This window comes from Ursus maritimus, unplaced genomic scaffold (genome assembly GCF_017311325.1).
Source record: "Ursus maritimus isolate PB19 unplaced genomic scaffold, ASM1731132v1 scaffold_19, whole genome shotgun sequence".
In the NCBI taxonomy this organism is placed as follows: Eukaryota; Metazoa; Chordata; class Mammalia; order Carnivora; family Ursidae; genus Ursus; species Ursus maritimus.
In genome coordinates, this window is record NW_024424341.1 from 55,838,127 (window position 1) to 55,862,890 (window position 24,764).

General features: G+C 55.9%; 1 protein-coding gene across 2 annotated transcripts in view; it reads right to left on the reverse strand.

The window, feature by feature from the left end:
- The window catches only part of SLC8A2 (solute carrier family 8 member A2), a 44,208-nt gene that overhangs the window by 1,864 nt on the left and 17,580 nt on the right, over positions 1–24,764 (reverse strand). For both annotated transcript variants that reach the window (XM_040633057.1, XM_040633056.1), the window contains 3 exons: positions 24,166–24,290; positions 23,760–23,859; positions 19,787–20,065 (listed from right to left, as the gene is read on the reverse strand). In XM_040633057.1, coding sequence (XP_040488991.1) covers positions 19,787–20,065; positions 23,760–23,859; positions 24,166–24,290 — 504 coding nt within the window. The remainder of the gene's footprint in view (positions 1–19,786; positions 20,066–23,759; positions 23,860–24,165; positions 24,291–24,764) is intronic.

The following is a 24,764-nucleotide window of genomic DNA, read 5'->3' on the forward strand; positions in this document are numbered from 1 at the left end:
GTATATATACCTGTGCCTGCATCCAGGTGCCGGGTGCAATTTAACCAATCCGGGTATGCCTGGGTAGTGGGGCAGCTCCATGTCGTACTGGGAGGCAAGAGGGAGAGCCCCAGGGAGGCATCAGGGAAGCCTCCCTACCCTGGCACCCAGGAGATGCCCCTCCCTGCCCCCAGACCCAGTAGCCCTTTCATTCCCTGTGTCTGAGCCCTGCCACCTTAGACCCTTGGAGACATCCCATGGAGCTAGTCTGGGTGGGTCTGAGGGCACCTGTCCCATGGTCTTCTCCTACCCGAGGGCCTGTGAAAAATGTTCCACCAGAGAGGGAGGGTCAGAGGGAGAGACTGACCCAGGTCTCAGGTCTGAGGGTCAGAGTGGGGGGTCAGGGGATCAGCTGATGGTAATTCCCAGCTCCTCCCGGAAGCAGGGGCGGGGAAAGGGGAAACCCCTGGAGAGATTCCACAGAGACTAGGAGGCGAGATACAAGAGAGAGACAGAGGAGGTAGGAGACAGCGGGATGGAGGAGAGAGAAGATACAGGAGAGAGCGGAAAGGAAGGAGAAATGCTCACTCATGGACACTTCCATAAAAGCAGCACATCATTTAGGCATAAATGTATGTCTACAACTGCCCCACCTTCAATTTCATCCCACAGTTGTCAAATAAGCACATCCTTCTCAACAACTTGTCACACCCCACTCACCATGTGAATCCACCCACAAACTGACGTGCGCCACACGCACACGGCCAAACACCAGACACAGCAAGGAAGGAATGAGTGGGTGAATGAATGAATGAATGAGGCATTTAGCGCATGCGTGAATGAATGAGCAGAACAAGCCGAGGCATTTGGCACAGCGCCTGGCACGTCCATAAACACTTGTTGAACCAAAGTGTAACCCACGCCGCCCCCACTTGTGTGATCACCAAGCGAACCGCTGTCATCACAAAAGCACCATGCACACTGGGGAGGCTCGAGGGGCCTTAAGCCACCCAGGCCAAACCCTTTCCTTGGAGCTGGAGGAAGAGAGCTCAAAAAGAAGCAGAGAGGAGGCTCCAACTGAAGGATGCAGATGTTATAAGTGAGTCGCTGGCGGCCCCGGCCCCCTGGCGGGTGTGCGCGGAGGAGCTCTATGTGTGTACGCCCTCTCTCTCTGTCTCTTTCTCTTCCTCCTCTCCGAACTTCTCCTGAGCCCCGAAGTTGAATAGCGGAGTTTCCCTGCCGTTCCTACGCACATTCTAAGATGTGCAGTGGGGTCCTCACAGTCTGCCAGGTTCCCACCCCCTCCACGCCCCCCAAAGGGGGCATACTCACCTCTCATGATCTCGATCTCCCCATCCCCAGGACCATAGAAGACAGAATCCCTCGGCGCAGCCTGGTGAGACCCCCAGTACTGTCCCCACCTAACCCTCAGGAGGACTTGGGAACAAAAGTGGACGGGGGAGGGCTGGGGGGGGGACAGGAGAGAAGGAAAGAACGGGTAGGAGAAAGGACCTGAGATGCAGCAGGGAGACCCACGGGTGGAGGAAGAGGGGAGGCCGGAGGTAGAGAGAGGAGGAGATCCAGGGGCAGGAGCAGGGAGATCCGGGGCAGAGAGAGGAGATCCAGGGATGGAGAGAGGGGGAGACCAGGAGCTGAGACGGGAGAGACCGGGGGGCAGAGAGGGGGAGGCGGAGAAGAGATGGAGGAGAGGGCGGGACGGGCTGACGGGGCCAGGCGCCGGGCAGGGGCGACAGAGGGACGGGGTGCGCGGCCGGGCTGGGGTACAGGCGCCCGCCCACTGAACCTACCCTCGGAGGCCATGGGCTGATGCCGGCGGCAGCTCCCGGGTCCCCTCCAGGGCCTGGGCGGCGCGGCGGGCGCAGCGAAGGGCGGCAACCCCCGACGGGCCGCAGTGCAGACACTTTCAAGGGGGTGGGACGGGGAGACCGGGGGCCCGGCCCCCCCACCCCCGCCGCCGTCTGGCCGGCGCCGGAGCGGCGCGGAGGCGCGCATGGACCCCCGGCCCTCCCCCACCCGTCCGGGGCGAGGGCTCATGACGGCGGGGGCGGGGTGGCGAGGGGAGCGGGCCCCGGTCCTTTCCCACCACCCGGGGTCCCAGGAGGATCCGGAGCCGCCCGAGGCCAACGGACCGGGAGACTGGGGAGACCGGGGGAAGACTGGGGGCGCGGCGGGCGGGGGGCACACGGGGCGCGAAGCGGCAGGGGGTTCCCCGCGCGCGCGGGGTCCCGGCGGCGGCGGGCGCAGAGGAAGGGAGCTGCCGGCGGCTGGGTGGCTCAGTGTCTCCCCCCGCCTCCCGGTCTCTCCAGTCTCCACTCTCTGTGGTCACATCCGGAAGTTCCACATCGAGATGCTTAACCCGCTGTCCGCCGGTGGCTGGGCCGCGGGCGGGGCAGGCGTGGCAGGCGGGGTGGCCGGCCTCCCCTCCCCCGCGCCGCCCTTTGTGTTGGGGTCTCCCCCGGGTCCCCCACCCCGGCCGCACCTCTGTCGCCGCCTCTCCCCACTGGCCCGGGCCTCCTCCTTCTCCCGCCCAGCGGCCGCCACGAGTCTCCTGTCCGCCCGCCGGCCCCCGCGCTTTCTCCACGTCTTGTCCCTCTTTGTCTCTCTGTCTCTTTGTCTCTCTCTCTCTTTGTCTCTGTCTGTCTGTCTGTCTCTAGGAGACAGACGAGCAGTAGAGGAAAAAACTTGGAGGCTGGAAGTAACCAAACCCCAGATTTTAGTTTCTGTTGTTCTTGCTCTGGGCCCCTAACTTCCCTCCTGGGAGCCGAGGATAACTCGTGTGTGCCTGTGTCGAAGCCATCTCTGTGTGTGTGTGTGTGTGTGTGTGTGTGTGTGTGTGTGTGTGTGTGTGTGTCTGGTTGTGGGGAAGGCGATGCCTGGGGATGTGCGTGTGTTTGCAGGGTGTTTGCCGTCTGAATATGGTGAGGAAATGTTGGGGGGATATATCGCCTGAGTTTGTACCCACAGAATCCGGGCCTCAGGGTCAGAGTGTCAGCCCATGTCGTGTGTGTGTGCGTGTGTGTGTGTGTGTGTGTGTGTGTGTGTGCGCACATGCGGGGAGTAGTTGCACAGGTGTGCAGGCCTGGAGATGTCCCTCTGTCCTCTGCCCGAATGCTGACCCTGGCTTTCCCAAGGGTCTCCCTGCCCTCAGTTTGGGCAGTTTGTGGACTCTGCAAAGTTGAGGGGATAAATCACGTGCCTGCTCGCCTGTCTGGCCGGAAAAGGTCCACAGTTTTTATCTGGTTCCTGGAGGATCCGGGACCCAGACAGCCTTTACAACTAGTGTTCTAATGACACGCAGGAAGTTTCTGCAGCAAAAAAATTAATGTTGAGCTCCATTTGTGTGTGGGGCGGTATCCTGGAAAGCCAAGCAGGGAGAAAAGAGTGACTTCTGGCCTCCTGGCGCTCGTGTTCTCCTGAAGGAGGGTTGGGGAGAGAGCAGACCAGTAGTAAATGTGTGAAAAGTGTAAGTAAGGCCTGGAGGTGAGCCCGAGGTGCTCTGAAAGCGAGGCAGAACAAGGACAGAAGAGGGAGATGACCAGAAGCTGGACAGGGAAGGCCCTCAGCGGAGGACATCTGAGCAAGAGACCTACGAAGAAGGTGAGGGAGGGAGCCAAGATCACTGGGAGCAGAGGAACCGCAGATGCAAAGGCCCTGGGGCAGAGATGTGCCTGGTGTGTTGGAGGAACAGCGCCAGGGGAGAGGGCAGGTAGGAGGAGAGAGAGAGAGAGACGGCACAGGATTCATCCTCTCACTGGCTTTTCTACATTAGGGGTCTTTATCCTCTGGGTGTCCTCAGATTCCTGAGGGGATGTGCAAATGCGTGTCAGAGGCCCGTGGAAGACTCTCTGGAATTGCAAATGGTGGGCTTGGTGCCTGTGTGCTCCTTTCCCAGGAAATGGCCCCTTGTTTTCATTCTGTTGTCATAAAGGGATACTGGACCCCCAAGTTACCCAACCATCACTCCCTGAGGAGACTGCGCCAAAGAGAAACGAGACCCAGGGATCCAGACGGAGGAGGGCAGGGGCAAGATCAGAAGGGGGGACAGAGATGTGGAGAGCAGAGATCGGGTGTGGGACGAGACCCAGAAAAGGGACAGAGACCCAGAGAGAGAGGGGGCCACAGCCACTGAGAGGGGCGGAGGATGCGCCCACCCCTGCTGAGCTGGCTAAGGATATTTTTATGACCCTCATAAACTTAGCTCTGCTCTGCGGCAGTCTGCTTCTCCAGCCTCCCATCCTGTGGTGGCTGAACAAAACCACCCAGGGCAGGGGCTGAGCCAGCTGGAGCTTAAAGCAAGGATGGACTGGGGCTAGGACGGCAGCAGCACTGCCGTGGGAGAGGGGCTGGCAGGCCAGCAGAGGGCTGTGAGGAGGGCAAAGGACAGGACGATGGCTGGTCCCTCTCCCTCCTGAAGGTCCCCTCCACTCCCACCAGGGCTCAGCTTCATCCCAGAACCCTCCACCTCTGTCTCTCTGGCTCTGTGCTCTCTCCCACGCCCTCACTCTGTTTCACTTTCCCAGGACCTCTGACCCTGGCTCTCTCTCTCTCTGTCCCTGACTTGTCCTCCAGGAACCCCCGAGGCACACCAACCAGCCCTCCACCCTGGCCACCTCTGGGTGTCTTCCAGGACCCTGGTGTCCAGACCCACCTTGGCCCCTCCTCTCTCTCAGCCTGTCTCCCCCATGGGCTAGATGGGCGATGGGCTTGGGGGCAGGAGAAGAGGAAATGGTTAAAGCGTAGAGTGCCAGGACCCTCGGGGGCCTTGGCTGACTCTGGGGGCCCCTGTTGCCGAGGACACTGCCCTGAGACTCTCAAAGCAGCTGTCCCTCGGGCGACGCTGGCCCTTTAAAAAAAGGAAGGCAGGCGGAAGGGAAGGGGCCGGGAGAGCCCTTAATCCTGCCATACACCCCGCCCCCAGATAGGGGTTTTGGAGCAGAAAATTAATTTAAATCACTTTTTAATTAAAGATGCAAGCTCTTCTGTCTGGCCCCCAACAGCCTTCAGCTGAGGCTGCTAGGGTGGGAGGGGCAGGGGTGTGAGGCTCCAGGCTGCTGCTACATCTTGGGGGGGTAGCCTGCTGAGGTCCCAAATCCAGCTGACTCTGAAAACCAAAAAGTGTGGCCTGATGTGACAGTCCCAGCGGGTATTGCGTGGACAGATGGAGAGGGGACCATGTGTTCACTGGGGTGGGGCGTCCCAGGGAGCCGTGAGGGAGGCTGTGAGCTGGGAGCCAGAGCAAAAAGCTGGGGAAAGAGAGACGGGAAGGGTGCAGACTGGAGTTACGAACCCAGGGGGAGGGCGGAAGAAGGAGAGCAGGGAGACAGAGACAAGAGTCGTCTTTGCCATTTGCTCTGAGCTCAGACGACGCTCCAGCACCCCCAAACAAGGAGGAGGGCCTCTGACTCTTGGGCATAAACCTTTGCAATTAAAGAGAGGAGGCGAGATGTGGGCAAGGGGAAAAGCCAGGAGTGTTTGAAGCAGTGGAGGAGGGGAAGGGAGGAGGTCTGCAATTTGCTCACTGCCCGCCCCAGCCCCTGTGTCTGTCTGTATCACACACGCGCACGCGCACCCAGTCTCCCATCTCTCTCTCTCCGACCTCAGGCCTCCTCTGTCAAGCTGCCTCCCTTACGTGGTCCTTGCACCCTCCAGGACCCTTGTGTCCAGGGGAGGGAGCAAGTGGGGCAGGCACCGGAACCGGCGCGAGGCGGGTGGGGAGGCACGCTTGCTGACCCTGGTGCACCTGGTGTGGCCGCGTCTCTGAAGGCTGGTGTTTTTGAACCAGGTCCCCTCAGCACAGGTTCCCCCAGCCGCCAATAACCTCTCGGTGGCCGGGAGAACCCTCTCCTCGAGTCCTCTCTGGGGCTTTGCCCCGGGTGCCCTGTGATCCCCAGGGACCCCCAGCCATCCCCCACGATCAGCTCTCAATGGATGGAGTGAGCAGGGCTTTGCTCAGGGACCCCTGTCTTCTGTCATGGTCCTACACGCTCTCTGCCTCGAGTTTCCCTCTGTCAACAGCTCGGCGTTTGTCTCTCCATCTCTCTCCCTCCTTCCTCATCCTAGACTCTCGCTTGGGGGATCTGTACCTTCGCTCAGGGGTGGGGAGGGAAGGGGGTTCTAAAGAAGGTTCTCTGTGTCTCTGTTTCCCGTCTTGGGTGTGTGTCCATCGGTCTCAACTGTCTCTCCCTCCATCTTTTATCTGTCTCTGTATCTCCTCTCCTCTGGATGGTCTGTCTCCCCCCTCCCCTAGCTCATCTGTGTCTCTGGGGACTGCTGTCTGTCCGGTCTTTGTGTCTCCCTCCCTTTTCCTCTCCTTCTGCACCCCCCGCCCCATGGCCCTGGGTTTCTGTCTTCCTGTGTCTCCCTCACCCCACACCCCTGCCCGGAGCCCTGCAGATGCATGGCCCCCAAATCCCCAGTGCCTCCCCTGCCTGGCTCCAGGAGAGGAAACATTTGTCTTGGCGGGGTAGCCCCGCACCTCCCCGCGCCCACCCCTCCGCCTGCCTCCCGAGCCCATCCATCACTGGAGCTGGCGACTAGAACCGGCTCATTTGTCTGCCGCCTGCCGCCTCACCAAGCTCAAATCATGCCATTAGCCATGGCTCGGCAAAGGCCACCGGGAGGACTGGCCTGACCCGGGCGGGGAGGGGCACTGGCCACAACCAACCCCGACCCCTCTCCTCCTCCTCTCCCCTGCTCTTCCCCTCCCTCCCTCTTCACCTCCTCCCCCTCCTCCTCTCCCTCTCTGTCCCTCTCTCCCTCTCATACCACATGCCTCCCTATCTTGGTGGTCTGTCTGTCTGTCCGTTTGTCTGTCTCTTGTGTCTCTCTATTTTCCTTTCTATCTCTGGCTCTCTTTGGATGAGCTCTCTGTCTCTCATCCTCACTCTCCCCCATCTCTGTCTCTGCATCTCCCCGAGTTTCCCTTGCCCCCACCCTGGCCCTCCTCCATCCCCCTCTGTCTGCCCTGGTCCTCGGCTACTCCTGGCACCCCACGCCCTTAAGCGGCTGGAGGATGGCTTTTGACACCTGGCACATCTCGCCCATCTCTCCCTCTCTCTCCCATCGGCCTCAGCGCCGCATTTAGGGAGAGGTCTCCAGGTTCTCCCTCCCGTCTAATTTTTCTATGCCACTTCGCTCTTTGTGTCTGCTTTTTGTTCAGAGTGCCCCTCCTTTCTTCTGTTCCTCTTCCCCTCCAGCCTGTGGTCCCTCCCCTCTCCTGACCCCTAACTGCCCCTTTCAATCCATCATCCTTGACATTTCCTTCTCTCCACCTCGGGGAAAGTACAGGCTCCACAAAGAAGGCAGGGAGCAGGGAGGCCAATTATTGGGGGCAGGGAGCCAGGGCCTGGGGAAGACACTGAGACCTGGGAAGCCCACCCCTTTCTCCCCCAGCCTTGAGAGCCAGAAGGTCTCCCTGACTTCCATCCTCAAAGGGGGACAGCAGGACGCCCAGGAGCCAGTCCTTCCTTTTGTCCCTGGAGGGACGCCAGCTGAGCCTCCCTTCTTGGTGCTCATGCATTTTCCCCAATGGACGAGGAGGGTAGGGCCATGTGGGCTGTGGGTGCCCCACTCATGCCCCTGTACCCAACAGCAGCTCCACATTGGCACCAGCACCCCAATGGATGCACTTTCTGGCTTCAAGGCAGGGAGTTAGCAGCCTGGAGTTAGTGGATAAACACCCTGATTTCCTTACCCTGAGGCTGGGCACCCCAAGAGGATTCTGCACCATCCCTGAGAGGTCCCAGCAGGGTTGAGACCCTGTTGCCCACAGGGGTGACCTGCCCCGATCAACACATCCTCAATGCTTTTCCTTCCCTCAGGGTCTCCTGGAATCACCTCGCAAAAAATGGCCACCTCCTCCCATCCTTTGCCTTGCGACCGGCTTCCGTGGAGCCCAGCCCTCAGAGCGGTGGCAGACAGGGGCCGTGGCAGATAGGCACAGAGAGAGTGGGCAAGGGAGGAGAGACCCCGTGAATCCTATCTGTCACGTGGCTAGCTAATGGTGCTGCCCAGCTGAGATGTTGCTCGGGAAGGTGTTTTTCAGATGAGATTAATATTTAAATCGTGACTCTAGAAAAAGCCGATAATCCTCCATAATGGAGGTGGGCTCCTTTCGTCCAATCAGGTTGAAAGGCCTTTAGCGAAAAAGACTGAGTACCGGACAAGGGGAAATCAACTTCTCAGACTGCCTTCCAGCTAGCTGCAATGTCACGCGCTTCCCAGGCTCTCCAGGCCTGCTGACGCCCCTAACTTTGAACTTCCCAGCCTTACATCGCATGAGCCAATTCTTTAAAATAAATCAATCGATCCATCTATCAAAAAGTCCCTATTGGGTTCCATTTCTCTGGAAAAGCCTCGCTAACTATACCTCCAAGACCTACGTGCTGTGAGCACATGAGACACGGCAAAGAAAAGAAAAGAACATGAGAGTTCAAGGCGTGGCACCCAGTGGATTGCCCGAATGGGTAGAAGCATGGGGTAATATTCGTGCAATGGGCCATATTATTTATCCATAAAAAGGACTGAAGACCAGGACCGCTATCTACCTCGTGGATGGATGTTTGAAAACACTGTGCTAATAAAGCAGCTGGACAGCAACAGGCCACGTGCTCACAGGATTCTGTGCATACGAATATGCCAGAAAGAGGCAAATCTTTACGCATGGGCAGGATTGTCGTTGTTGCCAGGGCTGGGGAGGAAGGGGAGTGACTGCTAATGAGTAGGGAGTGCTCATTCTGGGGCGATGGAAAAGTTCTGGAACCAGATGTGCTGATGGCTATCGACAGCTCGTGGATGCCACTGAATCAGCGCCCAGAAAATGGTTAAATGTGCGTAATCTTGCTACTGTGTTTTTGATACAATTTAAAAAAGGCGTTCAAGAGCGCCTGGCCTGGGGAGCTCGGTCAGCTCGGCGTCTGATTCTTGATTCGGCTCAGGTCTGATCTCGAGGTGCGTGGGGTGAGCACACGAATCGAGATCTCACTGGGGCTTGGAGGCCTGCTTCTGGATTCCCACTCTCTCTGCCTCTCTCTCTGTCCTCCCTCTGCCCCTCCCCTCTCTAATTAAAAAGAAAGAAAGGGGGTTCAAGATACCACAGAAACTAAGCAGGCGTGATGAAGTTAGATCTAAGGCAGCGTATTCATTTTACCCCTTTTATAACTTCCGCGGTTGCTGTCCACAAAGTATGCACCAGCCCAGGGGCTGCAATACAACACAGATGGGGATCTTCTCTCACTGTTCTGGAAATCTACAACTTCCAAAATCGAAGTGTCTCGGCCAAAGTCAAGGTGCCGCAAAGGGCTGCGTTCCCCGAGGGTCGAGGGAGGATTGTCTCCTTGCCTCTTCCTGCTTCCAGAGGCAGCGTGGCGTTTTGACTTAGCGTGTAGTGACTACGTCTTGACGGCCAGCGTCCCGGATTCTCTGCCTGCCGATGCATCACCTAGCGCGCCCCTCCTGGGCGTGTGGTTATCTTCTCCCCTCGCCTCCCTCTTGTTTAAGGATGCACGGTGACTGCATTTACGCGGCTGACGAGGTATCTGTCATCCAGGGTCGATCGGCCCATCTCAAGACTCTTCGTTTATTCGCCATGCAAAATCCTTTCCCTGTCTCTGTAAAGTAACATTCAGCAGGTCCTGGGGATTAGGGCCTTGGATCATCTTTTGCGTGGGGGGCTGGTATTCAAACGCCACCACCCAGTGGCTGCCACACAAGTTCCTCCCTCCTCCATGCAGCGCCCACCCATCAGAGGTGAGCGTCTGAGGCGTCTGCCTTCAGCTCAGGTCGCTGATCTGGGTCCTGGGAGTTCAGTCCTCATCAGGCTCCTTCAGTAGGAGCGCTGCTTCTCTCTGCCTCTTACTGCTGTCGCTCCCCGTTTGTGTGGCTCTCTCTCTCTGTCAAAATAAATGAATAAAGATCTTAAAAAAAAAAAAAAAAAGGAGGTGAATCTACTTCCCTGCCCCCAAAATCTGTGAACTGCTTGATGGGCGGCCGAGCCCGAGGGCGCCGAAGCTTCCAGCGGCTCTCCTGCAACCCGGAAGAAAGCCCGTCCAGCCACTTCGTGGCGGGGAGGGGGGCCCCGTGGAGTAAATGCAGGGAAGGCGCTTGGGCGGCAGGCAGCGCCCCTGCCGGCCACGAAGGGAGGCATCGCTGCACATTCCTGCGCCCGCCGAATCCACAATGAATGCAACGCTTCGGTGATGACCTCAAACACACTGCGGACATAGACAGCCAATGCAACCCATCAAAATGAGAAATAATGCAGCGTTGTTTCAAGCCACCCAGACTTCAGGTGGCTTGTGCATCACACTGAAGTAACTGAAGAGAACCAGCCACTCTTGTGACACACACACCGCACACACAACGCACCACGCACACACGCACACACCGCGCTTGGGGGTGGTAGAGGGCTGACATTGGAAACAGATAAACAGAGAGGAATAGGAATTATGGCTCAGACGGCAACCATCAGGACAGAGCGAGAGAGGTGGAGAAGATAAGGACTTGAAAAGAGAACTTTTGGAAACTATAATCCTCTGCATATTTCAGCTCACTCTCTGGACCGGCAGACTATGGCCGCTGAGGTCAGGTCCTGGCCACCGATGAGCGGAAGGAAGTGGTGATATTTGCATTGGGTCCCAGACCTTACGAGAATGTGGATCCCAGACCTCTCCTGCCCCATCCATTCGGTTTTGCACCAGATGCCAGGTGAGCCATCCGAGCTAAACAGATGAGGGCCAGCATACTCTGGCTGTGTACAATAAACAGATAGAAAGAACCTAGTTTTCACCCCATGCTCTAATGAAGTGGTTTGCCACTACCACAGATGTGGACTGTCCTGACAGAAAATAAACTCTTCCTTATTTGGCGACTTATTATTTGGATTCCGTTATTCACATCTAAACCCCACTCGGGGGCGCCTGGGTAGCTCATGTGATCTCGAAGCATCTGCGCTCCGGCTCGAGGCGTGATCCCAGCGGTTCTGGGATCGGGTGCCCACATCCAGGCTCCTCCACTGGAGAGCCTGCTGCTATCTTCCCTCACTCACCCTGCTTGTTTTCCACCCTACGCTGCACTGCTACTTCTGCTCAAATAATAATAAGATCTTTAAAAAATAAATAAAAACTAAAAAAATTAAGCCCACATCCACGACTACCACGGTGAAAATATTTGGATTGGCCCTTACAAGGAGCTTAGGGCTGTCAGGCACTATTCAAATCACTTTTGCACGATACTTCCATTGCTTTGACCAGTACATCTCTATTTTACAGATGAAAACAACAGAGAGGAAATAAAAAACTTACTCAAGGTGACTTACGCCAATGAATGAGATAAGATGGATTGGTCAACCATATCGTCTTGACTCGGGACCAACACGTTCAGAAGTCTTTCAGGTCTTTGCTGCCGTCTACGAAAGTCCAGTGGTGTTACAGGCCCTCTCGGGGAAAAATGCTTCCTGGACGTGCTTAATTTGCGCACTTGTACTCAGAAAGTTCACAAACTTGGGAAGTACCTGGGTGGCGCAGTCGTTAAGCGGGTCTGCCTTAGCTCCAGGGCGTATCAGGATTATGGATCGGGTGGTCCCACATCCGGAAACTCCTCAGCACATGAGCCTGCTTCTTCCCTTCCACTCCCCCTGCTACGCTGTTCCCTCTCTCTCTGGTGTCTCTCATCTCATGTCAAATCAATAAATAGCAAAATCTACCAAAAAAAAAAAAAAGAGTTCCTGACCTGTCCACTGATGTGTCTCAGCACATGTAGACCCCAGCTTGGGAATCCTCATTGAGTCTATTCCTCGAACCTGTCTGTGGTCTTTAGGTGCATTATAGCAGAAAGGTGACAGACTGATTCCATTAAAAGCAGAGTGTATGCATCAGCTTCAGCTAGCGGTCATGACTGTGAGTAACAAGCATCCCCAAATCTCCATTGAGCGAACAATAGATTTTTTCCTCCTTCCTCCTTACCTACTCTACCTTCCTTCCTTCTTTCTCAGCTGCCAATCGTCCTTCTTTTTTAGCATTAAAATGACTCTATGTCCAACACGATGGGAGCTCGAATCTGACCGACAAGATCAGAATCGGCATGCCCTCCTGATTGAGCCAAGCCAGGCACCCCAGATTTTATTTCTTGATCAAGCTACAAGCCCACTGACAAGCTGCTTCGCATAGCATCACGCTAGGACCCATGAGCTGTTAGAAGCGGTCACTGTGTACACTGTATAGTCACATGGCCAAGAAAAAGAGACACAATGCAAAAGCGATCTACTGGCATTGGAAACTTCTCCAGAGAGGCACACCTATCACTTCTGCGCACCTTTCTTTAACGAGGAGGCAAGTCACTTGGTCACCACTGAATTCAAAGGAGCTGGGAATTGGGACACTCTTCCCACAGGAAGGCAAAAATACGAGAGTGAGAAGTACTATAGTGATTTACTATTGAACTTAAGAAAAAGGTGAGGTGCTCAATGAAGCATTGGTGAGCTGGAGACCAGGCGAGGCTCAGGTTCAGAAAGAGAGCCCCAAACCACGCTCAGAGTCAAGCCCTGACAAGGGAAACTGGCTCCTCAGCCACTGGCGGGATCACGGGCCTGGACATCAGTTTGCGTGCCTGCTGGGCCGGGACAGGAGACCTCCCTGCCCCCCAGCCTGAGGTCGCCTCTGTGTACTGTGCCCTTCTTGCAGCCAGCGAGGCCCTCCTGAAGTCAGAGAGGGTGCCTACGTGTCCACATCACCTTCACTGGCTCGCCCAGATCCCCGCGGAGCCTCCTGCTTGCAAACTGCTCCTTTGGAATTCAGGACTCTCTCCCAGCGAGTCTGTCTCCTGGTGAGATCTAGGAACACAGTCACTGGGTGTCCCAAGCTGTAAAGAAGGCTGGGGAAGCCAAGCTCCGACATCCTTTCTGGAGGACACAACTCCAAGGCTAGAAACGTCCCCACACAAGTGATGGGCTAGGCCAGAATACGATGAGTTTCCATCCCATCTCTACTTGAGGTCCAGAGAGAGATGGGAGCTACGAGGAGCCTGGCAAGCCTCTGTTTCCTCTCCTGGTGCTGGTATAGTAACACGTGACCCTAAGCTTAGGGAGCTTCCGACAACACACGCTCCTGCTACAGTTCCAGACGCCAGAGTCAACATCAAGGTGACGCGCTGCTCATTAGAAGGCTCTGGGGGCTGGTCCCTTGCTTCCTTCGGTTCCCAGAGTCTTGCGCTCCTCGCTCCTGGCCCTTCCCCGTGACTCCAACCTCTGCTTCCCCTGTCGCATGTCCATGCTGCGGTCGCCCCCTCCCCTTTCTGAAGCCCATGGCTTTGCGCTGCACTTGGGGCACGCATATAATCCCAGTGTAGCCGCCTCTAGAGATGCTGAGGGTAAGCACAGTACTGGGAGCGTCCGTCCCTCTGGCACGCGGAAAGGAACATCCCACAGGTTCTGGATTAGCCAAGCGGACCCGTTCGGGGACCATTACACAGCCTACCACAGTGAGGCTTAATGGAATGGCATCAAGGGTTCTCTGTCCTAGGGAACTCCTGCAGAGCGATAGAGTGAGGTCAGGGCATTCACCTCCGCACACCTCCCACTGGCCCGCCCCCATGGGTTGGTGGTTTTACATACCTAAACCAGGCCACGGCTCTTTTGGGGCGCCTTTCCATGTGGCCATCCTTTCCAGCTTCTGAATCACTACCCACCACCCCACCTTGTTCCTCAGGCTCAGGGCAGATACATTGGCTGTCAGTTCTGCTAGGCCCCAGAGTCCTGACGCTGTCCATGTCCATCTCCCTACACCCTGCTTCTTAGCCAAGCGCCCAGATCCCCCAGTTCTCTGCCACCTGTGTCCTGCTAGGATCCTTCGCTCCAAGGTCCCAACCTGATGCCCACCTTCTTGCACTTGTTTGGCATGTGTCCCTCACTGCTTCCAGCCAAGTTGTACAAGCGGCAGGGACATTTTGGTTCACGTGGCCCCAGCATAGTGCCAGGCACATACCAGATAAAGCGATTTTAAAAGAATCTGGAGGCTAGAAGGAGAGGAGGGATATTCCCGATCATCTCCCCTGGGTTTGGGTTTTAGGAACCCGAGACTCGGTGGCAAGCGATGTATCGCAGGGAGTCTGCATCCCTCTGTCCTCCTGGGGCTGTTCTAGGATGGGCCACTGTGGTGGTGAGTGTGTGTGCGTGCGCGTGCATGTGAGTGGGGAGGAGGAGGAAGGAGGGAGAGAGAGAGAGAGATATAACTATAAAAGTGAGCAAGCTGAAATATCTGAAAAGTATAACTCTTCCATCTATTATGAGTTCTCCTTTATGCATGAGGCATTATTCTAAAAAATATATAATCCAATATAACCCTGCACCATTAGTCCCCCCATTATTATTATTCTTGTCCCCATTTTCCAGATGAGAACTTGAGGCTCGAAGAAGAAGTTAATCTGCATTGTGCTACTGCTTTCCTGCCATGACAAGTAGGTGAAATCACTCCCAAGCTACCGGCTATTGGAACTCCTAGCATCAGGGAAGATCGTGACTTTTGAGGGGGGGATGGTCCATCTCACGCTCGTCCCAAGCTCTGGAGTATATGCTCTCTCTTGAAGCAGAGAACTACTCATCGTCCTGAGGCCAGGATCGCCCATTTTCTGCCTCTAGACCACATGTCTCGTTCAGCCTGGTGAGACAAGAGTGTCCTGACCGCGATAGAGCTCTGGACCTCATCCTCTCATCCTGCTTCCTGCCGTGAGACTTTGGCGAGTTGACTTGCCGTTCTGAGCCTGTTTCCACACCTGGAGGGGCGATCCTAGGAGGCACTACATGCTCTGCCTCAGTTTCACCCGAGCTTCACTCCTCCTCCCTCTAGATTAACCTGACCCTCACTGCTCTCCACCAAACTGTTCTTGTCAGAGTCTAAACTCGTCCAAGGTTAGCTACACTGCTGTTCATCTTCCTCCTTTTCAACCCTGCCAACCTCACCCTCATTTGGAAAGCTTCTCTCTTCTCTGAGACTGGTTGTCCCAGTCTCCCTGGTTTTCCCACCTAACTTTTGGTGTGTCCTTCTCCATCGCAGGACTTCCATCTCCTTGTGCCCCACCCCTCGCTGACTGGGTGACACCACTTGCCAACGGATCCCAAGCCTCTGTCAAACACATCCCCTCTCCTGAGGTCAGGATGTCCCTGGATGTCTCCTCTACAGCTGCCTCTGGATGTCCCATAGGCGTCACTCTCAGCATGTACTTTCACTGAATCCAGCATGTTCTGCCCAAATCCAGTTCCCCCTACTTGGCCCCACCTTCATTCCCAAACCCAGGAAAGAAACCTCACTGCTTCGACAAGATCCTCCCCACACTGACTCAGCTCTCCCCGCCTTCAATTCCCGGATCCGTTCTGCTCTCCACCTTCTCCCTCTCGCTCTAGTGTCCCAAGGGGTGTTTATGCACAACTATTAACCTCTGGGCTCCGGTGGGGATTTTCAGCCAATGGAGAAGGCGCAGTCAGAATGCGGTCGGTGGGGCAGGAGGCAAGTCAGGGTAAGGTGTTCACTCTCCAGCCCCCTTCTCTCTTCAGTGTGGTCGTGGGTGCCCATAGCCTCCTGGCCTTCACTATCCTTTCAGGCTTCGAGGTAACTGTCTGCTTCTCTACCTTCAAGCCGGGGTGGTAACTCTCCTCTACTGCTGGCCCCGGGGTACTGCACCCCTTCCCCAGGCTTAATTTCCTTACCCTTGCCCACCCTTAATCCTAATAAGCCCTATTCGTAATGCTTTCCCAGCTACTCCAATTTGGTCACCACTCTTGCTAGGGCCTTGCCTGCCGACGCTCTCCCTGAACCCCCTCATCCAGCCTGATCCTTATCTTCTAAACCGTCCCTCCCCCTTCTTGCCCTCCCCTTCCCTCCATCTCCCTACTCAGGACCCCTCCTCTGCTGCCCCAGCCCTCCTCCTGATCTCGCAGCCTCCAGTCACAGGCAGCCAGAAGAAAGTCTGAAACTAAATCAGGCATTAACTGCCTAGGCCCGCTCTTTCGATGAAACCCTTCCAGAAGCACCCTTTTGCTTTTTGGGATAAATCCTAAGCTCCTTAGAGGGCTGATAAGGTCTCTTGAGCTCTCTCCACCCACAATGCCTTTATACCCCATTCATGCTAACCACTGGCAGGAGTATAAAAAAGCCAGTACTCCCAAGTCTGCACACCTTTACATAGGCTGTGCACTTTTCCCTGGAGAAGCACCAAGCGCTATCACTACACACTACACACACACACACACACCCTCCTCCTCAACTCCGGATTCTACAGAAAATCTCTTGCTTTTATTCCCAGGAAACTCCCATCAACCCCAACTCCTCCTGATCAGCAAATCTGGGTCCTCCTCTTTTGTGTTCCCAGGATGCCAGTGAAAAGGAATAGTTTGCGGCTGGGGGGGATGGGAGGCGTGGCTAAGAAACTCCCGGGTGACGCGTGGGGGCGTGGCTAGGGAAAACTGGGTGGGTGAGCCGGGGAGTGGCTACGGGAAGCAAAGGTGAACTTTCAGGGTGGCTGGTGCATGTGGGTGTCACTACGGAGGACCGGGGCCGTGGAAAAACCCAGAGTACCTGGTCTGTTCCACGGTTGCCCAAGTCTCAGTCAGGGCCTGCATGTAGGCTCCTCCTCCTGAATCCCCACACTTCTCACGGGAAGAGGGCTGTTTTTCAGGCAGAATTTCAAATTTTTATGGCAACTTTTACAGAAATCACCGAAGAAGGACAGCGACTGGTGCTGATGAGCTAGGGTAGAAAGGGAGTGGGAAACGATCTGGGATGTTGGGGTGATGCACAACAGGACGATAGATCTAAAAACCTGTCGGAAGCAGGGTGTTATGGGGTTTGCAGGGTGATCCTCAGGGTCCCAAGCAGTGGAAGGCGGCCTCCGCACACCCCAAGTGTGTCCTTGCCGCGGCGCGGAAACACAATAGAAAGACTGCAGATGGCTACAACAGATGGGTGGCCTCCAAAGATTAAAAATGCCCCACCAGCCCCTGGCCCAGTCACACCTCCCACCCACCCCTGCTCCCCATCAAGTGAGGAAGATGGCGCAAGCACTTTGCTGGCTTGTAGCACGTGGTCCTCTTTGGGACCCTCGGTCTCCTCTTCGAGTCCTGCCCGGATTGGCTGGCACTGGGGAGCAAAATGAGCCTTCTAGATTGTCCCAGGGGAGATGGCTGGAGCTCCCTTTGATGCTCTGGCCTCCTTCCAAAGCCAATTCTCATGGCTGGGGGAGTCTGCTGCCCTCTACAAGGAAAGTCCCTGTCACCCCCTTTCCCCAAGACGCTTCCTCCCGACGTCCTCCCTCCCCAAACACACTATATATACACACATGCCCTTACAGGCATGGCTGGGCTCTCAGGGTGAGTGGAGGCGAGTGGGGCGCGCTGGAATTGTGAAGAGTCTACGGGTTGCCAAATGTGCTCCTCAGCTCGAAACCCTAAACTTCTCCCTCTCCCTTCTCAAGCCTCCGAGAATTAGTGTCCTCCCAGGGCCTGAGTGGAGAAATCAGGGAAGGTGTGGCCCCCTTCTTGCAGCACCTACCTGTTCCTCCGCCCCGCCCCCGGGGGCCTGAACAGAGCTCCTGAGGGCTGGGAGGCAGGAGGCTGAGATCAGGGGACATTCTGGAACGGATCAGCCTCCTTCAAGGTCCCAGGGGAGGCTGGGTTCTGAGACCTGGGGTACAGGTCCTGGTGGTGAGTGGTGGTGGTGTGTGGTATCCACTAAGGAAGGGTCCGAGGGTGGTAGGGATAGGGCAAGCCTGGGTGTCTAGGGAGACAGATGGTAGATTCTCTAGGAGAGTCACTGGGTTGGGGCGGTCCTCTGGGGAGAAGTCTCGAGGATGTGAAATGTCCCCGAGGGATGTGAGCAGTGACTAACAAGGCGGCTGCAGTTGCAGGTACCTCGGGGAGAGCTCTCGAGGGGGACGGAGAGGAGGATGTCGGTGGGGACAGAGGACGGGGCTATCAGTTCCCAGGAGGAAGGGAGGCTGAGTCCCAGGAGAGGAAGGCTGATCTCTGGGGACAGAGGACGTGCGGTCCGGAGCAGGGGCGCGCCGCCGAGTCTCTGGGGCCGGAGGGGCCTAGAAGCGGATGTGGCGATAAGCCTCCCGAGGCTGGCGAGAAGAGGATGTAAGAGGAACCAGAGGCCCAGGAAGGAAAAGGCGGTGGTGGCGAGGCTTGGGGCCGCGCGACCAGCTCGCCCCCGATGTGACAGCCGGCGCCGGTACAAAGCAACCGCGGCGATGCCCACGAAGGCGGACGGTGAAGAAGCGGCGGAGAAGGCCAGCGTGCCGGTGCGCACCTCGAACGGGCGGCCCTGCACCGCCCGAGTACGGCACGGCCACCGACCAGGCATGCGCCCAGGCCAGGAACACGTTCACGGCGTTGGGCGTCACGTTGCGATGGACGCGTCGCGCACTGGTCCTGCGGAGCGCTGCCTGCTGGCGAACGTGTCTGCGTGGGCAGGAGACGGGGCGGTCAGGCGCTGCCGCCGTCCGCCGCGCCGCCTGCTTTCCGTAGGACCACGACAGCGTCCCTTTTGCCGGGCGCGTCCCCCCGCCGCTCTAGCTCCGGCACCGTCGCTGCCCTCCCGCCAAGAGGTCAGGTGGGTCACCATCCCTGCGCCTGCTGTCTGCGGAACCAGCTGCCTGCATTCTATGGAACTCGCTGCCCGCTTTCTCTGGGGCTTGTCTGCTTTCGGTGGTCTCCACTACCTACTTTCTATGGCATCTACTAACCGTTTCCTGTGGACTCACTGTCTGATTTGGGGGGCGGGGGGCCCAGTCTCTGCACGCTATGGGGCCTGCTGCCTACTTTTGTGGGACTCAACCGCTCTCCATAGGAATCACTCTCCGCCTCGCATGAACCCACCGCCCATTGTTCGATTGGCCCAATCATCCCATCAGCCACCTGGCTGCACAAAATACGGTTAGGTTCCATCCGCACGCGATCCTGTTCCTGTCCATGCCCCCACGGGGTTTCTGTTAAGCATACAGCCTGGTTTCTATGGCCTCTGCCCACTTTCGAACATCTTGCTAATAACTCAGATCTCTGATACGTACGGAGCGCCGGCACCAGGGAACCATTCACAACAGGCTACGGGACCCGCCGCCTGCTTTCTGGGCCTACAGCGCCACCACCCGACGGGTGAACATATCCATGTGGGGAAAAAAAGGTGTCAGGCTTCCCGCATCTGGTCTTCCCACTCTTTTAAGAATTTGTCTAAGGGACCCTCCCTCGGGTTTTTTTGGGAAGAGGGGATCATGGCCATTGTATTTCCATGGGACATACTCCAGGGCTTTGAGGCTCCGTTTTCTCATTTGTATGGCACCCCGCCTCCAACATCTGGTTTCGACTGCACCCTCCACCTTCGATGGAACCTCCCACATGGTTTCTCGAGGGGAAGGTAATTAACATCTTGTTTCTATGGGCACCAACTGGATGGTACCTATGAAGTCTCCACCTTATTTCTATGGGACCCCTCTCCTACCTTTTTCTTAATGCCCCACCTCCTTCTTTCTATGGAGTCCATCGTCTGCTTTCTACATTTCCCACCCCCTTAATTCTATGGGACATTCCACCTGGCTGCTTTTGAGGAGGATTCAGTCTGTATATTGAATCTACAGGACCCCCGCCGCCTAGTTTCTATTATGTTCCTTCCTCATATCTCTATGGGACCCACCATGTTGGTTCTGTATGACTCCACCACCTGATATCTGCAGAACCTTTCTTTTAGGCTCTACTGTCTGACGTCTCTGAGACTCTACCCGGACAAGCAGTTTCCCAGGGGGTTACCGGGGATGGAGGTGCCCAGGGCCACGAAGACTACAGCGTTGACAGAGTCCTTGAGGCCAACGGTGCAGCCAAAGTGGGAGGCCAGGTCCCCTATAAGCGCGGTGAGCAGGCCGATGACCAGGATGCAGACGCCGAAGCAGGCCCAGCCGTGGCAGTACTCGGTGGGGGGCACACAGGCGAATAGCACCTTCCAGAACACCGTCAGGAAGTGCATGACGTAGTCAAAGCAGGAAGGCAGCCGTTCCTCCCGGGACCCGTCCTCCTCCTCCTCCTCGTCCCCTGTGGGCACACGACCCAGCTGGGGCACACACCCATGCTCCCTCCTTCCTTGCCTCCAGACCCCTCCCATTTTGTGCAATTTCCCCGCAGTAAGTTCCATAAAACTAATTGCTTTCCCAGAATCCCTTGCCGCTAGGAGAATGTACGTGCCCAGATAAAAATTCTCGCTTTTCCAGGATCCCTTAAAGATAGAGGCTGCGTACCCAGCTAAAAATATCTGGCTTGCTAGGATCCCTTGCTCCCAGGGGTGGCCACATCCCTAGCTAAAAAAAGAGTCTTTTCCTCAGAAGACTTTACAACTACCATCTACAGACAGCCATTTCTGTAGCTAGAAATATTGACTTCCTCTGATTCACTGCAGCTAACCGTAGCCACATACTCCGCTAACGATGCTTGCTATCCCAGAATCCTTTGCAGCTAGCGCGCCAGCCAGATACCCAGCTAACATTATTTACATTCCCAGAATCCCTTCGGGCTAACAACAACCGTGTCCTCAGATAAAATATTCACTTTCCTGGAATTCCTTGCAGCTAGTGGCAGTCCTGTCCTCAACTAAATACTTGCTTTCTCAGAATCCCTTGCAGCAGTGGCCATGGGACCCAGTCTGGCAATGAGACCTAAACGGAGGGTTTCTGGAAGGCTCCGGCTTTCCTGACACGGGCACGGTGTTATGGGTGTGTTTTTCTGAACCTCGTCAGGGATGCCTCACTCACGGTTAGAGTGGTTTGTGTCAGGTACTGTGGCGGAATTTGACCTGCTTTTGACTTAGAACAGGAAAGCACAGAAGAAATGTTTCGTCTACCTTGCCCTAAACTGAGAAGCATAAAGCAATGAATGAGAACTAGTGAACAACTCGAGTGGCCAAGCACGACATCCAGAAGGATGCCGATAAGGAACAGTGTAACCCTCCTTGCTTCCTCTTTCTGCCTGCCTGGAATGTGAACTTGACACCTGGTGGTGCAGCAGCCATCTTGCAACCACGAGGGCAAACCGCTGAGTGTGGGAAAGAGAAACAAAGAAGGAGCCTGGGCATTTAAGGATGTTACTGAGATGCCGACTCTTTATCGCCTCCTACAGATTTCTTTGTTCTGTGAGAGAAAGAAACAAGCGTGCTTAAGCCGCTGTGGTTGAGTTTTTCTGGTGTTCACCGCGGAACGCATTCTTAATCGGCCACACTGAGACGTGGCCAAGGTCAGAGGGGGGAGAACACACTCTTTGGAGGGAAGGGGCTGCTATCACTGCATCTCTTGGGGGCTTACCCTGCCTGGCTTCAAATCCTGCCTTGGTTTCCTACTGCCCTGAGACCCAGGCCCACACTCCTGCACTTGGCATTTGAGAACCGGCAGGCTCTGGCCTCTGCTTACTTCTCTGGCCTTTCCCATCTGGCGAGGCTCTTCTTCAGCCTTTCCCACGGAGGGAGGTTCACGGTTATGTCTGTGGCTCCAGAGCTACCTTTCTGGTGTCAAACCTTGGATCTGCTGTGTGATCTTGAATCAGTGTCCTAACCTCTCTGAGCCTCCGGATGCCTATCTGAGAAATGGGAGGAGGAGCTAGACCAGCCTCAAGAGAAGGCCGTGATGACTACATGAGTCAGGCCACAGGAAGGACTCTCCGTGCCCCCGGCCTGCCTCCAGCCTGATGGGTATTCTTTGAAGGCCCCTTCATGTGCCTGGGGAGAGTCACAGACACTCCAAACCAAGGCCACCCTTCAAAGAGCTTACGGTTGAGGCCAGGAGGTAAAGGATTTAATACAAAAGCACCTCTACGTGCCAGACAGGCCATGAGTCATCCTCCAAGGGGGTGAGAACTGACCTTCTCCGCCCGGTGCCTCGAGCAGCTCTGTGCTCACATCAAGGACAGAAAGGCATTTGTTGAACAAAGTGCGAAATGATCAAGCATCGAGCCAGATACTTGGGAAACATCGGTTAAATGAGGTCATACAGGAAATGGACTTCCAAGCTGCCTGGTACTCCACAGTCCCTGTCATCACTGTCACCATCGGGATGATTACTTATCACCGATATGGTTTTCCCCTCCCCCCATCCACTCCTTCCTCCTACGGAATCTGTTGCTTTCTACAGACCCACCGGCTGATTCACGTTGGCCCTCCATGACCAGCGTCTCACACCCTCTCCTCTTCACTAAGCCCAGGGGGAGGGCCGTGGCTCCCCAGTATTCTTGGACAGAAGCTCCAATTCCTCTTCACATCGTCACGCCCCACCCCAGCCTCTCATTCTTCCTTCCATGGGCTCCCTCCAGTGCCCGGAGCTTCCCCCATTCAGAATGCTCCACAGGCCCCCATGCACTGAAATGACACCCAAGCTCCCTACTGTGGCCTATGAGGACCCGCATGGTCTGGATTCTGCCCACCTCCAGCCTTGTTCCGTGCTGTTTCTTCACGCCTAAAACTAGTCACCCTCCCCAAATGTGCCATGACCCAGCAGACTTCTAGACTCTGGACTTGGTTTTCCCTCTGCCTGGAACACCTCCCTGTCTTCTTCCTCCTCCTGGCTAACTCTTATTCCAATTTGAAGACTCAGCTCAGAAGCCTCCTCCTCCAGGGAGCCCTCCCTGACCTTCAGGCTGGGTCAACACCCTATCTGGGCTCCCGCAGCAAGCTCGGGTCCCCCGTCCCAGCCCTGCCTACTCTGGGTTGTCACTCTCTTGTGACAGGTCTGTCTCCCCCCAGACTGTGAGCTCTGTGAGAGCAAGGCCCAACTGTCATGGTTATCTCTTTGTCCCCAGCACTGTCCTAAGAGGGCTGAATTCAGAGGATCCCTCAGAAATAGATACTGAAAGAATGTGGCTTCGTTTCTATTAGACCTCCGAGCTGCTGTCTGCAGCTCCGCTCCCTGGGATTTTTCCATCCCCGAAGCCTGGCTTCTTTTGATCCCACTGAGCAACCACAATTCCTGGTGTGTTTTCAGTTCCTACCAGTTAGGCCTCCCTGAAGGAAACCTGATGTGTAAGGGACAGAAGCCTTGAGCTCCACCTCAGCTCTTTCCGAATTCCCTGTGGGACTTCAGGCCAGTCCCTCCTCAGACTCTGGGCCTCAGTTTCCCCAATCTGTATCACAAAGGGCCAATGTTGGTCTCCAGGATTGAGCCTGTGAAGCCAAGTGTCTTGGTGTCTCTGGCCACCGGGGGGCAGTGTGGGCCCGCCTGAGACCTAAGGAGGGAGAACTGCACAGGTGAGAGAGAGCTGGGTGCCCTGGTGACTGTCTCCATGGCAACAGAGGATCCCAGGCTGTCTGGGGAGGCCAAGACTTTTAACCTGGTCCCACCCTGCGGCTGTCTGATGAAAAAACTCCACCGGACAAGACCGCTCCACCCGCAGCTCTCCACCTCCACCCCCTCCAGCTGTCTCAGTGTCTCCTGGTCTCTCTCTCTCTGGCCTTCTGCAGTTTAGGGTCTTCACTCTTTACCTCTCTTGTCCTCTCTCCATGTCTCTGTCTTTCTCCATGGTTCTCTGAGCATCTCTCTTTGTGTGTCTGTTTCTCCTGTTTGTATCTGTTCCTTATCTTTTTTTCCGTCCTTCCCTGTTTGTCTTTCTTGTTCTCTTTCTCTTCTCTATTGTGCTCTGTCCTTCTCTCCTCGTCCTTTCTCTCTTTCTAGTCTTTTCTCTCTCTTCCTCCCCAACCCCCTGTCTCTCCATCCCTCTCTCTCTCTCTTCTTTCTCCTCCCTCCCCACTTACCTGCGCTCACCGTAACAGCCTCTAAAAACTGTTCCCTCCAGGAATGGGTCCCAATCACCAAAGCCAAGTTGGTTTTCTTGATGAGTTTATCCACCGTGTTCTGAGGATGAAAGGGTGGGGAAAAGATCATTGCCCATGACCTCAGGGCACCCCTGAGGCTCCCTGAAGAACACTGAGGTTGGGGCTCAAGCCCATGTTCAGGGGTCCCCAACACCCCACAGCCCCGGTTCACAGCAAGAAGGGAACCGGGAGTGCTGCTGTCCATGGTGCTAACAGAGGGATGTGAGGATGGTCTGGGATCCTTGGCCACCCCTCCCTTGTGACCCTCATAGTTGATTCCTCCTGGACCCTCCCCAAAGAAATGACTTAGACAAGACTCCAGGAAGCTGGGGCCCCAGAAAGTCACCTTAAAATCATATGACTCCTCGATGATGACTTCCAGCCGGCAGTTTTCCCCAAGTACTGGCTTGCCCATCTCTGCTATCCTCCGGGCCTCCTCCTCCTCGGCTGTCAGCTTCCTGTCCCCATCCCCTACAGCATGAACGATGGGTGTTAGACTCCAGGGAGGCACATCTCACTGGGCCCATGATGCCCTCGCTACCTGTTCCCATTGAGGAAGAAAACTCTGTCTGCTGTCCTCTGGAAAGCCTCCTTGGTGGCATGCCCCTAGCCTGCCCCTGTGTCCCACCTGACCACCATCTTCCCCAACCTAAGACCCAGCTGGTCCATGAAGTTCAGCTGGTGGGCTCTGCTGTATGACCCTGGGTAATGCCTTGGACTCTCTGTGCCTCGTGCTTGTATCTATAAAACAGGCACAATGACGGTAGCTACCTCATGGGTGGCTGTGATGGCTAAAGAAGTTAGTTCATGTGTGGTGTCTAGCACAGTGCCCGCACACAACGAATAATCCAAAAATGGTATTTCCTTTGTTCAAATCACCACCATCATCATTATCTTCACCAACCTTGTGGAAGGAGGCCTTGTCTCTACATCTAAGCTCTGAAA